A 15,035-nucleotide genomic window follows, 5' to 3' on the forward strand; every position below is an offset into this window, starting at 1 on the left:
CCATAGCGTTGATGCAGATGCTGTAATCGTAAATGAGTTTCGCTGGAAGTGTTGTCGGGTGATCCATTCGAACAGAAAGTATAGTGCTAGAACGTAATGACACTCTTTGTGGCAATGGTCTGGTTATGGTCTGGTCTGGTCTGGTCTGGTGGTCTGGTCAAGGATAAACCACGCATACGTATATTTTTATCACTTCTTTATTTGACGCGTAGCGATCTGTTTTTGTATTACACAGCGTCCCCTGTTTCAAGATGCAACCCGTCCACGCTGAAGAATGGTTACTCGAATTTTTATAATACCGAAATTTATTTATTTATTTATTTATTTATTTATGATGATACCTCAAGGGCCCAGTGGGCGTTACATGAAGGAGGGAACACTAATTCGTACAAATTCGTAGCCCTTCAGAAGCACAGGCAAAGAGCATTATCTTTTTCTGCCCTTATTTATTATTTATTTATTTTTATTTATTTTTGCTGTCGAAAATCGTCGAATAAAATTGAGGTCCAGTGTGACATCGGTTTCGTCCACGTTGTGCTGAAATTATTTTCCACGGAACTGTACGTTTTTACAATTCCTACCACGAATCTCAGATTATGGGACCTGCCGAGTGACACACAAGATCAAGAACTACATTTCTTGTCGTCCTTAGGTATATTTCGAAAAAGGTTATGCCAGAACCCCTTCTCAGTATATCTTGTTCTAGTACCTGTTGTTCAGCGGTTGTCGAATGTCTTCTGTGCAGTTGATAGGGTGCGGGTCGTGGTCTTCTTCGTCCTCGTCTTCTCTGCCCTTGATTGTATCTGTACAGGTGGGCCAACTCGAGTTTGCCGGCAGGCCCGGCAATGGAGCCGTCGTGTAGTGGGCGTCGTGGACGACCACGTACTGGCCCGGGTCGCAGCGCAGACGGATCTCGTACTTGCTGCACACCTGACGTACTTGCAGGTCCATGGCGGCTGGAAAAGAAAACGACAAATAATGGTCAATTATACTTTACATGTACGCTGCTGTCCAAAATGAACATGGACACAGTGTATTCAAGCAAAAGAGCCTCCGGTCGGTATCTCGCTACTCGACTCCGTCCGCTTTGGCTCCGATTCACCTTCACCGGATAATACTGCGTGTTATGTAGCGCTCCCGGTGGACGAATCCGAAACTTTTCAGGAGTTTCCTTTGTCTTTCACGTTGCAACTAGCACCTGCTGGAACACTGTATCTAGGCTCCTGTGTTTTCAGATTTTTTAAAAAATCGAATGGCGAAAAATGAGTTAATTTTAGAGCTATAAAATAAAATTAAATCGGGCTATATCGGGCGGAAAAAAAAAGAAAAAAAAAACTTGTCGCATTCCTGATGAACAACCCGCATTGGTGGCTGAATTTCCATTTTGGCGAGTTCGTTTTCGGCTTTTCTTGGGTTTTGCCTCAAGTGACGATTATGCACGTAGAAAAGTAAGAATGGGTTTTACGGGGCTTAGCCCAAAAAAATGAACTGCAGGTGCGATCGGAATAGCGGGTGCCTGAAATACATGTAACCGGAATATTTCGTTTTGAAACAGTCGGAAACATTAGAAAATGAATTTAATCGGATTTTGCAGCCGGCTATATACGCGCTCCCGGCTGAATTCAGGCAACAGTGTGCTGACCGACGTCACAGGAGTCGTTTATGAAGGCGGACTGTCCGTCAGAACATGCGGTCTTCACAACTCGCAAGTCTGCTGCCGAACAGTCGCTAGAAACATCCGCGTTCATGTTTTCGGTGGTGTCGTATCGCAACCAGCCTGGTAACGCTCTCAGCTGACCGATTAGAAATCTCGCCAGCAATGCCAATAGACCTCTCCCTGTTTGTAAACAGATGACGTCATAGTGTTCGACAGCGCCACCAATTTGGTAGAGTTGAACTATGCTCGAAGATAGTGGCGAACAAGGTCGCGGCCAAAAGCCACGGTCTTGAAGGGATCGTGATGGTCCCTGGAAGGGACGCGACCTTCGGTCCTACTTTTCTTTCAATAGGAGGCAGCGAACAAGTGCCCATTCGTGGAACCAGCGCTCCTCTTCCGATTTGTTTCGGTTTCAGTGTGTCTACTAACGTCATGGTGACGTTTCTCGGGTAGAGGTCTATTACGTCATCGAAGAGGCGAAGCAGGGAAGGGCGGTTTCAACCGGAAGCTGGCAGTTGGTTTCGAATTCGATGTTTTTGATGTTTTCTGAGAAAACATACGAATTTTGCGAAACTTTTTGTTTGTTTGTTTGTTTTCTTCTTGGAAGGCATCTACAAGTGGATATCACATTAACTTTAGAATTCCGGATTCCTCACGGACACCACCTCTAAACACTATACCGTACTTGCATTTCATGGCATTGCCCATTTCACTCGCATATCCTGCTGGTCATGCACTTTGAGAACTTTCAAATAATAAATAGAATACTCAAGTCTTGCTAAAATCTGCCCCCTTTATTTCTTACCCAAACGCGAGCAGATGAACTAGTTTCTAAAATCTGTAAACGATACGATTAACCGATCCGTAAATGCGGCTTCCGCTTCCGGTACCGTTATCGCATTTAAATTGTCGTTACGAACCAACCAACCAGTCCACTCATGAAAATCAATTGCGCTAAAAGCATTTATCGATTAATCAATGCATCGATCAGAAGCACGTCCCTAATAAACAAATCCCTCCTCGTGACATTATTGTCCATATTTTCCCCGTTGTAGCCGTTCACTTCGCACACTTAATTTCCTCATAGTTTTTCTTCCCTTTGTGACAACGACTCGTAGTTAGGCGTTATCACCAACGCCACCTAGAGTAAGGTGGTGGTGGTTAGTGGTGGTGAAAAGGCTCGCCGTTGTCAGCCTCACAGAGGTGGACAACGTCACGACTAACACCCTGGGGAATATTGCGTCCTGGGCCGACTTCTAAGGGAACTGTGCCAACATAGATCTGAAAGCGTCTGAGGAAAACATAGGAAAAGCCCAAGACAGCACAGCCGGCGCCGAGACTGGGAGGTACCTGGGTTCGAATCCCATCTACAGTAAACAAATCCTGATGGTGGTGGTGGTGGTGGTGGTGATGGTGAAAAGGCTTGCCGTTGTCGGCCTCACGTATGTGGGCAACGTCACGACTGACGCCCTGGGGGAATGTGCGTCCTGGGCCGACTTCTAAGGGAACTGTGCCGACATATGTCTGAGAGCGTCTGAGGAAAACCCAGGAAAAACCCCAGACAGCACAGCTGGCACCTGGATTCGAACCCGGGTACCCGGGTGATAGCTTAAACGACGTAACGTAGTCATCCGCCAATCACGGCTGTGCTTTCGGGGTGGTAGCTGTGGAGACTAGCCGCTATAAGCCGTATGAGCAACCACTAGTAGCCAAAGAAAGCATGTGTTTGAAATCGCCTGCGGCGATTGGCTGAAGCTGATTTGAAGAAGTGAGAGGACGCATCGGCTATTGGCTTTTTGCTATTGGCTATTCACTCTATCTGGCCTTGGAGCTGTGCTGACCCACATGCATTGAAGACACATGCTGCTCTGGGGACTGCGAGCGGGTGAGGTATGTGACTAGTAAATAATGAAGTCAAACAGAGCGAGTCTATTGGCTGGCGGTACGTGATGTCTACTCGATTGGACTGGAGTCCCAAGCGTGACGTTGGATGCGCAAGGGCTTGGGGCGGCGAACAGTCGTACGTTTGCGTTTGTCGATTGGTCTCCGACGGCTGCAGCTTCGTATGGACTTTCATTTCGCTCTGCTCTATGTGCACTATACGAATACGTGTGACTGACCAGCTTTCTATGTCTCGGCAGGCACCACAACTCACGTACAAGCCGCTCAGGAAATATAGTGGTATCAGATTCACTAAAGCCTTCGGAATATCCCCCACTGGAACATCCGCATATTCTAGATCAACAGTAGCACGGGTAAGCCCCGTTAAAATACCGTGGATGCAGGATTTAAAAGAGGGAGAAAGCTCTCTTCAACGAACTTGGAACGCATAATAGCTTATAGATGCGGGCGATGGGGGCCAATACCGGATTCTGTAATGGGTAATATAAGAACGCACCCCTCACTTCTGTTCTTTGTGAAACACAGCTTTCGGAAGCAGACGACAATCAAGGCGAACCGGAACTGGAAGTCATATCTGCGTCCGTCTGTTTCTTATTAAAGCACGTTGGCCTGCGAGTTAATGTACCTCAGTCCTCGGTGCATGCACCTCTACGATGCAAAAATGCGTTAATATATCGAGGGACCATTTTAAGAGCCCGACTCTGAGAAAAGGATTGACGTTCGTCCCACTTCTGCTGTTCAGTTCTGCTTCAAAATTGCTCTGCACACAATAAGAAACGTGTGACGACTTCATCAGGTTTGACGCCTGAGGAATCCTAATCGACATCGTCAGTCACGGTGACCCGTGGCGTCACCTCGTGGACGGTGCACGAAGCTTGATTCCCGTGTCACGCGTGCACGTGATGATGCGATTTGAAGCAGACGATGAGGGTGGCTGGAAAGGTCACGTGCACCGTTTCGCAAGTAAAGATAGCGATCGGTTTCGGCGTATAAAAAGCGTGTATCGGGTGTTTGAGTTATTGAATTCGGTTGGAAGATGGATGATGGAATGGCTATAAAAGAAGTTTCCTAGTTACACGTTGTGTGGGGGGTTGTGGAATGTTTCGGTTCGTCGTTTCACTCTCTACAGAGCGAATAAAGCGATGTTATGAGACCTCTGAAAGAGGAAAGCTGGGTGATACTACTCAGAATGGTGTCGCGATACCGTAACCAATGTGTCTTGCTAGTACAGATGGTCCCTTGATTAGATCGATGAATAGGGAATATTGTTTATGCAGAGAAATAAAGGTACACGAGTTGGGGTATCGCGTATATTTGTGTATTAACTAGCAGTCAAATTTTTGTAACTTTCACTGGAACATGTGCACTCCCACGAAAATACTTGTCTGGAACAACCTAAATACCAGTTCGTATTTCCCCACATTTATCTTCTTCGTTAAACGAACCCACCCTCAGTTGTCTCGCGACGTAAACACCCAATTATTATTATTATTAAACGAACCCACCCTTCGTCAGATCTGGCAGTTGAAGAATAACTTTATTTAGATGACAACGAATGGGGTGTTTCATCGACAGAGGCGCTATCCCATTTCTCGCTTTAATTTGGTGAAGCTATAATGACCAGCATCACAGTACAAGTGAGCTGGCAGATCAGATCGTACAGGGTAATCGCACTATATTTTGACCGAATGCTGTTGATGCTTCGATTTGATTTTAAGTCTAAATAAAATTGACCTTTCGTCTCAGTGTGAGGCCAGCGACTCCACATCACTCGCACCAGTTGTTGATGCCTGTTCTAAGCATCGCGATACCGACCTTGCGTGCACAGTTGAGCACAGCGTATAATCGGAACAAAACTCACCCTGCGATACATATATCTCTCTTTCCTCTCACTATACAAAGAAACCCACAGAAAGAAAGAACACACAACTCGTACCGCACCAACCTGCCCTTCATGAATCGATATATACCTCCCACATGGTCGCTGTATGCGTAAGAGGCGTCAACCTTAGAAAAAGGGGTGAAACACAAAGCACACTCCCTCCGTAAATGTATTTTAAGGTCCTCTGTTATTCTTCGCAGCTGGAAGCCTCACACATAACACCAAGCGAGTAAATACGTCCAGAATGGATTCGCAGCCGTGCAAGGTCACTTGAAAGAGACGCTTCTCTTTGTTCTCCCTCCAAGCCATACATCCCCCTTTCTCTATATAGTATATTGCTCGACGTATATATGCATGCGACGTCGCTATTATTTATATTTGCTCAGTACTGTCTGCATGGTCTGATGGTCGCCGTGTCTGGCAGATGAGTTCCGCCTCTTTGAAGTGGTGCTCTGTCGGTTCAGCTACCCGTGGCTTTTTTTTTTTGCTTCGTGTGGGCGATGGAAGTATTCGGGGAAGGTTTCTTGACCGGAGGTGGTCGCTATGATTGCTCTCAAGGAAGTGAAGACGAACATTTGTTCGTCAACGGTGGCATCTTGATAGTTTTACTGTGGTTTTACTAAGATACCTGAGTTTTAAGATGAAAGATGAAAGTCACTGAAAAGGTTAGCCAGTAGGGATCGAACCCACATCTTCTGGATTACCGATCCAGGGCTCTACAAATTGAGCTAAGCTAACACGCCTCAGGTGGGTTCGATTCCTACAGCTGGCTAACCTTTTCAGTGACTTTCATCTTTCATCGTTATTTCTTAGGCAATTTGAGGCTTTGTTTGTATCTGTCCCTTCCATGTTTGTTCCAGCCTCAGAACATCAGTTTCTCTCTTATACCTGAGTTAAGACTACACACCAAGAAGGAAAATAGTGGACTAAATTGGACATTCTATAATTTTACTTTAGTACTACTGTTATTTGTACCGATAAATCTGGTTATTGTTATCAAGTTGCCTTCCTACGGCTTTTTGTCGTGCCCTCCCCGCCCCCTCCACCTATTTGACGAAATATATTGAGGAATTTATAATCATAGGCACCAACTTATATACGCAGAGAACAAAATATAAGTGCGCAAGCGAGCTAGGGAATATTCGAAATGAGTGTCTTGTGCTTCCTCCTCGGGCTCAAGAATATGCTTCCCCTTTTGTATCAGCAGTTGTAAATGCTGAGAAGCAGGAATGCAACAATACGTCATGCCAGCTTATTTGAACAATGTACTGTTGTCAACGCGCAGCAGAAACGACAGGCATGACTGACACGATACGCTCATGCCCATGTTACACAACTATACATTCATGGACGCGTGTCCTACAGATCCATTAGCGCCGACGCTGCCATAAAAAAAAAAAACGACAGAAAAGCACTCAAAGCAAGAAACACGCGTGAAAAGGCCATGCATCTTCAGAATGTGTAATCCATTTAAAACAATGGAAAGCGATTCCCGCTTTGTTTCCTTTTTTTTTTTAACTCACTCCACTTTGAAGTGTCGTACATAAAGTGATACAATAGGAAGCAAAAGGAGGTCGTCTGCGCAGAAACGGAAAGCTACGTACATTTCGTCTAGCGCTAAATGCGAGTCTGGGGGAAAAAAAATCACGCAGCATCGCTCGATTTTCTGCTATGCTGCGTATCAGTATATGATTATGTAAACCCAAGCAGCACAATGTACTGAAAGTCGAGTGCAATAGGGGTGGACGATATGTGTCTTATCAAAGTTCTTTAGCTTCACGAGTCTGATCAAGGCCTTCCACCTACCCGTCCACCCCTATTGCACTCGACTTTCAGTACATTGTGCTGTTTGGGAAGTTAACGAGCAGGAAAGATGTGCGTGAAAGGAGAGGTACACATTTTGTAGCATAACTCTCATTTAGTACACAAAACGCCCCATTCTCAGTGAGGCATGAGTGTGTTTCTTCCGGATAAATAGCAGGTATAATACCGCAGTTGTTCTCGGTATGAAACAAGTTAAACTGATTAGGAGGAGGCGTCGTAACGTTGCTTATCGCACCCGCACCCTTTTTAGCTGAGGGAAACGCATTCCAAAATCAGCGTGTTGTAAATGCAACGAAACAATAATCGTCATAAGAACGTGATCTGCTTCAGTCGTACCACAGCAAGAGACATCACTGTTCAACTCAACTTTGCCTTCCTCAGCTATAATCTTTCAACACCAACGTGTTGTTTGCCCCGGCGATTATTATTATTATTATTTAATTTCGCATTAGCACCGCGAAGCAACAGTGGCTATGAGAGGCGTATACGATGGAGAGAGGACAGCGCAGGAGGGGGGTTAGTATGCGTCCTGGGCCGACTTCAAGTGGAACTATACCGACATTCTGAAGGTGTGTGTGCACTCTAAGAAAAAAAGGAGTAAAACGAGGAGTAATTGCAGCTTCTACTCCCCTAGTCTGCAATTACTCCCCATTTTAGTCCCCTAACCCAACATTTGGTCCCGACATTTACTCCCCAGGACTGCAAATTGTCACTAAACTTCGCGAATGGTCTCCTGAATGCAACAGTCTACGTAAATATGTTCCCTTCCTCAATTTGAAGGGCATAAGGGTACATAACTCGGACAACGTAGCAATTTTCCAGCCACACAGAGTAAGAAACAGTTAGCGCATCTTTCTTCGCAAATTGTGCCCTAGTATGGCGCAAGATTTTATATCACTCGATATATCACCGTTGACGGTTTGCTTCAAAGTATTTTCATGCATGCGCACCAATTATGTACCTGGGACTCTTACAACAGCGCATGAAATGCGGTCTTCACTCTGTGACATTCATTTACTCCCGTGCATTTACTCCCGAAAGGGACTATTTTTTGTGGCAATGCAATTACTCCCCAAAAGGAGTAAAAGTACTCCTTTTTTTCTTAGAGTGTGGAGGCGGGGTAGTTGGTGTACATTCATCGTGACTAAGCAGCACAAGGACGCGGACAAAGAACGAAGACAGGACGACTGCTAACTCTCAACTGACAGTCTTTACTAATCGAAACATGTTTATATACATGAAAAAGAGGGGGGAAGCCTGTTCCTAACAAACTGACATCGTCGGAACAGGCCTCCCCCTTTTTTTGATGTATATAAACATGTTTCGATTAGTAAAGACTCTCAGTGGAGAGTTACCATCCTCGGCCCTTGGGACACCGCGGCCGACTCCAGGACGGCCTTACGTCATCTGGTTGACTTCTTTAAGGCGACAGGCCTAAAGGACTCATTATGACCCCAGCAGCGCCCTCGGACATTCCCACCATCACGATCACGTTCAGCATCGCCATCGCCACTTCGATCATTCTCGTCATCTCTCATCGTCATTACTCATCATTGTCACCACTCATATTAGACCCCTATAGCTATGGTGTAGCGTTCCACTCCTAGAGTGGAAAACCTCCCCACTTCGTCATCACAATATATATGTTGTTGTTGTTGTTGGAGAGTTAGCAGTCCGCGTTAGCAGTCCGCTTTGTCCGCGTCTTTGTGCTGCTTAGTCACGATGAGTATACCGGAAAACCTGACATACTGGAAAGCCTGACGGAAAACCCAGGGAAAACCTCAGACAGCACAGCCGGTGCTGGGATTCCAACCCACGTCACCTCCCAGTCTCGCAGTGGAAAGCGATCATCCTAACCACACTATATGCCACGGGAGCTGCTATACCGGCGATCAGATCGCCTTGGACCAAACTTAGTCCGGAAGTTTTTGTTAGCCCTGTTAACAAAACCAGACATCTTTTATTATCTCATTTATTTATGGTACTCAGCCCTAACTTGACAAAATATACAGTTTTTTCGCAAGACAGGACGCTCTAAATAGTCTGAAGTAGGTCAGATACACATTTGGTTCTTGGCTTTTCCCTCTTTCTACGACATATTCTACAACAGACAAGAGCAACAACGCTTTCGCAACTTCATCTATAATAAACAAGCTTTACGAAGCACGTGCATCTCTTCGGAGATGCATTGCTTCTTATATACGACGGAAGCATACGGTTTACCGTAGCCTTATATACGCAACTGAGCAAACACTTCTCAAACGTTGTATTCCTCTACACACACACCTTTCAGATATATTTATGGACGTCCACAGCGAAACACGCTGACTCCTTATAGAAGCATCTCTATGAAGGTAGCGGCACCCAAAATATACGTCGGCCCTCAACGGCCATATGGCCTGCCCGCATGCCGTGGTGTGCGCAAACCACTCCACGTGAGAGCTTCTCTTCTCCATGGGCTCTGCGAGACGCTGGTGTGAAATCCAAACACACCGGCAGCGTGTGTGGACTCTTTCCAGTATACGCGCAACCGTTTAAACGCTGCCAATGTGTAAACAATGCCCGAAAGCTGGGATTCAATATTTATCGACAATGACGGTTGAAGTGCTTAACTGCCACTTTGGTTCGCTGACAGTAGGAAAGACAAGCGCGACAGTTAACCGTTGAAGAGCTTTTAGAGTGCGTGTCCGCAAGAGGTTGTGGTCTAGGGCGTTTCAACTAACGTGAAAAAATGAAAAAAACAAAACAAAAGCTGTGTTAAAAAATCTAGTCGTGGGATCAAAGCTATATTTATTCATCTCAAGAAAGGTTTCGGCGTGACTTCTGAGCACTTTTATCAAATTTATTTCGCGAGACATTGAGTTTTACCAATTGATCTCCGAAATTTACAAAGTCAACCTCACGTCTTCTTTTTTCTTTTTAGTAGAAAAAGAAAGCGCATGTCGGATTTGCCCCATTGCACTGCAAAATACATTTACTACTACTTTGGTAATAGCTAAAAAAAAAGAAAAAAGTCGTTTCCAGGCGCGTAAATTGTTGGCCCCAGTTGTCACTGATATCCTCCATCAGGTTCAGCGTCTAAGCGATCATGGTCATCATATATCCCTGCAGTGGGTCCCGGGTCACTGTGGTTTGAGCGGAAACGAAGAAGCCGACAGAGCGGCAACTGCTGCCCAACAGTCTCGGACTGTTGTACCAACGGTGTTATCAAGAGGAGACAGGAGATCACTTCTGAATGAGCTCATTCAGCCACTAGCTCGCCAGCAGTGGAGTCGGGACATCACTGACAGGTCTCTCATGTATTCGGTGGATCCCACTATGTCCTTCTCAGTTCCTGACCGTTTACCACGCTATTTTACGTCCCTCCTGCACAGGCTTCGTCTCAACGTAGCCTTCACTCCCCAGTTCAAGTGCCGAATCGGATACTGTGACAGCTGCCTATGCTCCAAATGTGGCGTTGTAGCGAACATTGAGCACGTCCTAATAGAATGTAAGCTCTACGAAACGGAGAGGCGGCAACTCTGTGCTCAGCTGAGTGGTGCTAGCCGACAGACGTTTCACCTGGCTGCAATTCTTGGCCCATGTCAGAGCCATTTGCAACACCGTCGAGGACTTCTGATGTTCTTGGAGTTCCTCTTGGATACCGGCTTGCTCCAGACGCTGTAGGGTCTTCCCCTGCATCTCAAGGACCATTGGCGTTTCTTACATGTGCTTCTTCCTTTTGTGTGACGTAGCGTTGCGCAACCAGAGGACGGGAGTTCAAGAGTTGTACTTGCACATAACTTCATTTTCATATTTCACATCTCATGCTTCTCGTGTAATGGGGCAGGGTACTGCTCTCAAGCGGTGAATCACCCCAGGCCATAGTCATGATTTAGTTGTTGTTGTTATCAGATCCTGAGTCCCAAAAACTTGGTGCCGACGCAAGTACCGACACAGTTTCTAAAACTTACAACGACGGTGACAGCGCAATAAACCGAAAGACCCTGAAGTTGAGAGAACACTCAGCATGTCTGAGCATGCAAGCATGCACGTACTTTGTGAGCAATTTTTCTTTTTCTTTCTTCACAGTTCTCTAACAATAGACAGGGATGGAAAAAGGTTGGATTGGAGCCAAAGGTTCGACCCGCATCTGATCGCGAGAGACCACATCCCACAACCCGTTATAGGACTCCGCCATATAGGATATATTGAAAGACGGAACGAGTTGGCAGGGTCGCGTCATCGTCCCAGTCACATATGCGTCGTATGTCGCATTGGAGAACTGCGGCTCCTATTCTATTCAACATCCGGTCGCGACAGCTTTATTTCCCAGTTCGAATTCCGCTTCTCCTTTTGATACTTTTGCGGATTTTTTTTTTTTTTTTCCCGATGTAATCCGAATGCCCGTTGATGTTTTTCTTTCTGTGTGGGCGAGGCACGAACGAAACGAGCGTCAAAGGGGGGCTGAGGTGCATGGGTTGTTTGATGTGGAACGATCTGTGGCCTTGAAAAATGTCCCGTGGTAACTTTTATAGAAGGTACTTTTTTTTTTCTTCTTTCGTTTCGTTTTCACAACTTAGTTTTTCGCCAGCTCTTTCAAAAGTCCTGAGCATGGTTGCGGTTTGAAAACATAAAACGTACCGGTGCTTTATGTGTCGATGTTCCCATTTTCGTAGTCTGTATGGATGGTGAGCATTGTATACACGCGTCGCACTTCGATCGCTTCGCAAAAGCAACAGAAATTGCAAAATTACAATTGGCAGAATTACAGAACGACTTTAGCGCGCTTCGAGCTTCGTTCCCCCATCAGGAATATCCCCAAAAGCCCCAAAGATCACATCACAGCACATGACTACACATGCTGGCATTCTGTTGATAGAAACAATGAAAAGGCCTCTCAAAATCTCTATTCTCATTTATTCTGTTTCCATTCCGTTGCAAAGCGTCGAGTTTTGTGTAATTTCCCTTTCTTAATAAGGAGTAGCCAGTCCCGAGTGGCTCGAGACTAACATCTCCATTTTTTTCTTTTAAAAATCAATCAATCAATCTCTCGCACAAAGCATCTGAACCGTCGGTTCCGGTGTAAACGTTGTCGTTTTCACCTGTGTGTCGATCTGCCTCACTTTACGCTTCCTTACCGCATGACGAATGGAAATTAGTTTCGTTGGCAAAGGATGCCGAATGAAGTTTTGACAGCATTTTCCATTCGTAAGCTCCAGGGAACGCACAAGAGCAGTAAATGAAATTTCCATATTTTAAATGACAAACATTGAGGCCACGCCCACTGTCTTTCAGTCGTCACTCGACTGCAGCCATAACATGGGCATAAACCTTGCCAATGTTCACATATTTTGACATTTTTTGCTTAAACATTCATGAGTCTATTTTTCAGCAATCGTTTAACAAGATATATTCGAGAAAAAAAAGCATTCAGCAGTATCTTCACAATGGAAGCTCGGTATAGTGTAAGAAGTCATTTCAAGGGCAAATTATCTTGCACATAAATTAGTTGCAACAGCGTTTTGAAGCGAAGTCGCGAACTGGAAAAGTTGACAACTTCTTTGCAGAGTACGGATTGGCAGCGAAGCGCTACGAAAGCGGGTAACGCTTATTAAATTTTTGCTGGTGCGAAAACACATCTGCGGGTACGACTAGGGTCACTAGGTGCGACGCGTGCACGATGTTGCTTACCCGCGCGCCGTCCCAGTGCGTCCATACTAATTTTTACCGAGTCGCAGCGCGTGACAGTTTTATTCTTCCCCCAACCGCACTTATGGCTCCCTTGGGGCACACAATAAGCTGCTACAAACAAACTAAGCTAACAGTTGCGCCTCGGCGATAAGGATTGTGGGTAATATCGTTACGGCTTCAACAATACGATGACCACGTCGTCTCTACGTGCTTCCCTGCCTCGCTGTGGAATTGATTACGCAGTCTCACGCCAAAAGGTGTCACTCATATTCAATGACTGGCTGGGATTTCAGCTTCGCTTGCAGTGTCCTTCGATTGTGAGATCATGATGTTGCCTGGCGACGAAACGGTTGTCGCTCAAGCCTGAGAGGTGAAAACAAATCGGGGACGAAATAACAGGAACGGAACAAACGGAACACAAAATAAAATTATTTCCGTTCTCTTATTGGTCTTTTCATTTGTACTTCACTCTCCCGGGAGAGAACTCGTTTTTCTTTTCTCTTTTTTTTTAGCAAAAATATAGTTTATTCGGCACCGCATTTTTAAAATTTCTACCTGAAATTAATTTTGTCGGTATTTTGCCTGACACTCCATAGTTGAAGAATGTACTACAAAAACGGACTGCACGGCAGGGGCTTGTGCTCGACAATTATCTGTTTTTCTTCTTATTAAACTATGGAACCAATCAACTTGCCCGTCGTTTCGCACTTTTGACCTGCCACTGTTTATGGACACAGCCACGAAGATCTACGTATAACATGAAAACAATAAAGGATATTCACAACAGAACACAAAAGAAAAAAATATACCGGAACTACTATGCCCCTTCTGACAGTGGCGTTTCTTTGTCGTCTAATCTCAACTGCAACCACACTTTATACTTCCAACTACAATGTCCCTGAGCCTTGCCTTTCCATGAAGAGCCCGTATCCTGTTCCATAATTATAAGCCACAGCGATAAGCGCTGTAGGGCCGTATATTTACGGAGCTATTAATTACAAAGGCTTCAAGAAACGTCCACAGTTCAAACAGCTATCGACGGTCAACCCTCAACACGACAGTAAACCACCTCATCATCATCACCACCAGCACCACCACTACAACCAGGTGCCTCATCACTGTAGAGCGCGGATTTTCAGGCACACGCCTTTTCGTCGGGAGACGTGTATACAGATGAGGCTTTTCAGTGTTCTAAGCACGAATCAGGGCGAAGGGGAACCATTGGAGCCTATATTGTTAGTGCCTATTTGCTTTTTTTTTTTTTTTTGCAATTAGTGCTTTTTGGAAAAAAGGCGCCTATAAGTGCCTAAACGGGTACTTCACTAGCTGCTTGTCATAGCTTTTGCAACGAAACGAAAAAGTTTCTAACAGCCGAGGACACGCTTCGCCGTGCTATACCACAGTCAGAGCCGTATATTAAAAGGGAGTCTGGCCATTAATGGGTCATGCCTATACCTGAAGCTCCACCCACTTTTTCAGATTCCGACCAATGAAGTCTTGAAATATCGGGCGCTATCAATCAGCACATCCTCACTATTTGTCCCCTTGTCCAACATGGGCAGCGCCATTTTGGGTGGCAAGTGGATTGGATGGGATTGAAATGGATACCTTTCGCGATCTGCAAAAGTAGTGGATTGTTGGTGCAAATTTGATGAGCGCCACCTAGGGAGCGTAAGGCACGTCGGGAATTGTCGTCTGCTTCCGTCGTTGTACCACTGCCGGCAGAACCACCTGCTGGGACGCATTCTGTTGTCGGTATGATTTTTAAACAAATCTACATGAATTGATGGAATATAAGAGGCAAGAATGTTTATATCCATGAAATCCTGCAATTAAATATAAGATTGTACAGCACAGCGCCGTTTAGTTATGATTTCGTTGTGACGGCCGTGTTCACTAGGCCTAACACCGGCGACAAAACGTATCATTTTCAGTCAGATATTCATGGATGAGCATAAGCTGAAACTGATTTCCGAGAAACTTGTATAAGGATGTACATTTGCAGCGTAAAATCATGTTAGTCTGTGAAAACTGTTTGTCACGAAATCCCCGCTTCAATGTGTTTGTTTTCGTCGCCATTTTGGGTGGCAGTATGGT

The 15,035-nt window shown here is 45.4% G+C and overlaps 1 protein-coding gene across 2 annotated transcripts in view; it reads right to left on the reverse strand.

Moving 5' to 3' along the window:
- LOC135398993 (uncharacterized) overlaps positions 1–15,035 on the reverse strand; it is a 70,938-nt gene that overhangs the window by 26,922 nt on the left and 28,981 nt on the right. For both annotated transcript variants that reach the window (XM_064630610.1, XM_064630611.1), the window contains exon 2: positions 710–956. In XM_064630610.1, coding sequence (XP_064486680.1) covers positions 710–956 — 247 coding nt within the window. The remainder of the gene's footprint in view (positions 1–709; positions 957–15,035) is intronic.

Source organism: Ornithodoros turicata, chromosome 6 (genome assembly GCF_037126465.1).
Source record: "Ornithodoros turicata isolate Travis chromosome 6, ASM3712646v1, whole genome shotgun sequence".
Lineage (NCBI taxonomy): Eukaryota > Metazoa > Arthropoda > Arachnida > Ixodida > Argasidae > Ornithodoros > Ornithodoros turicata.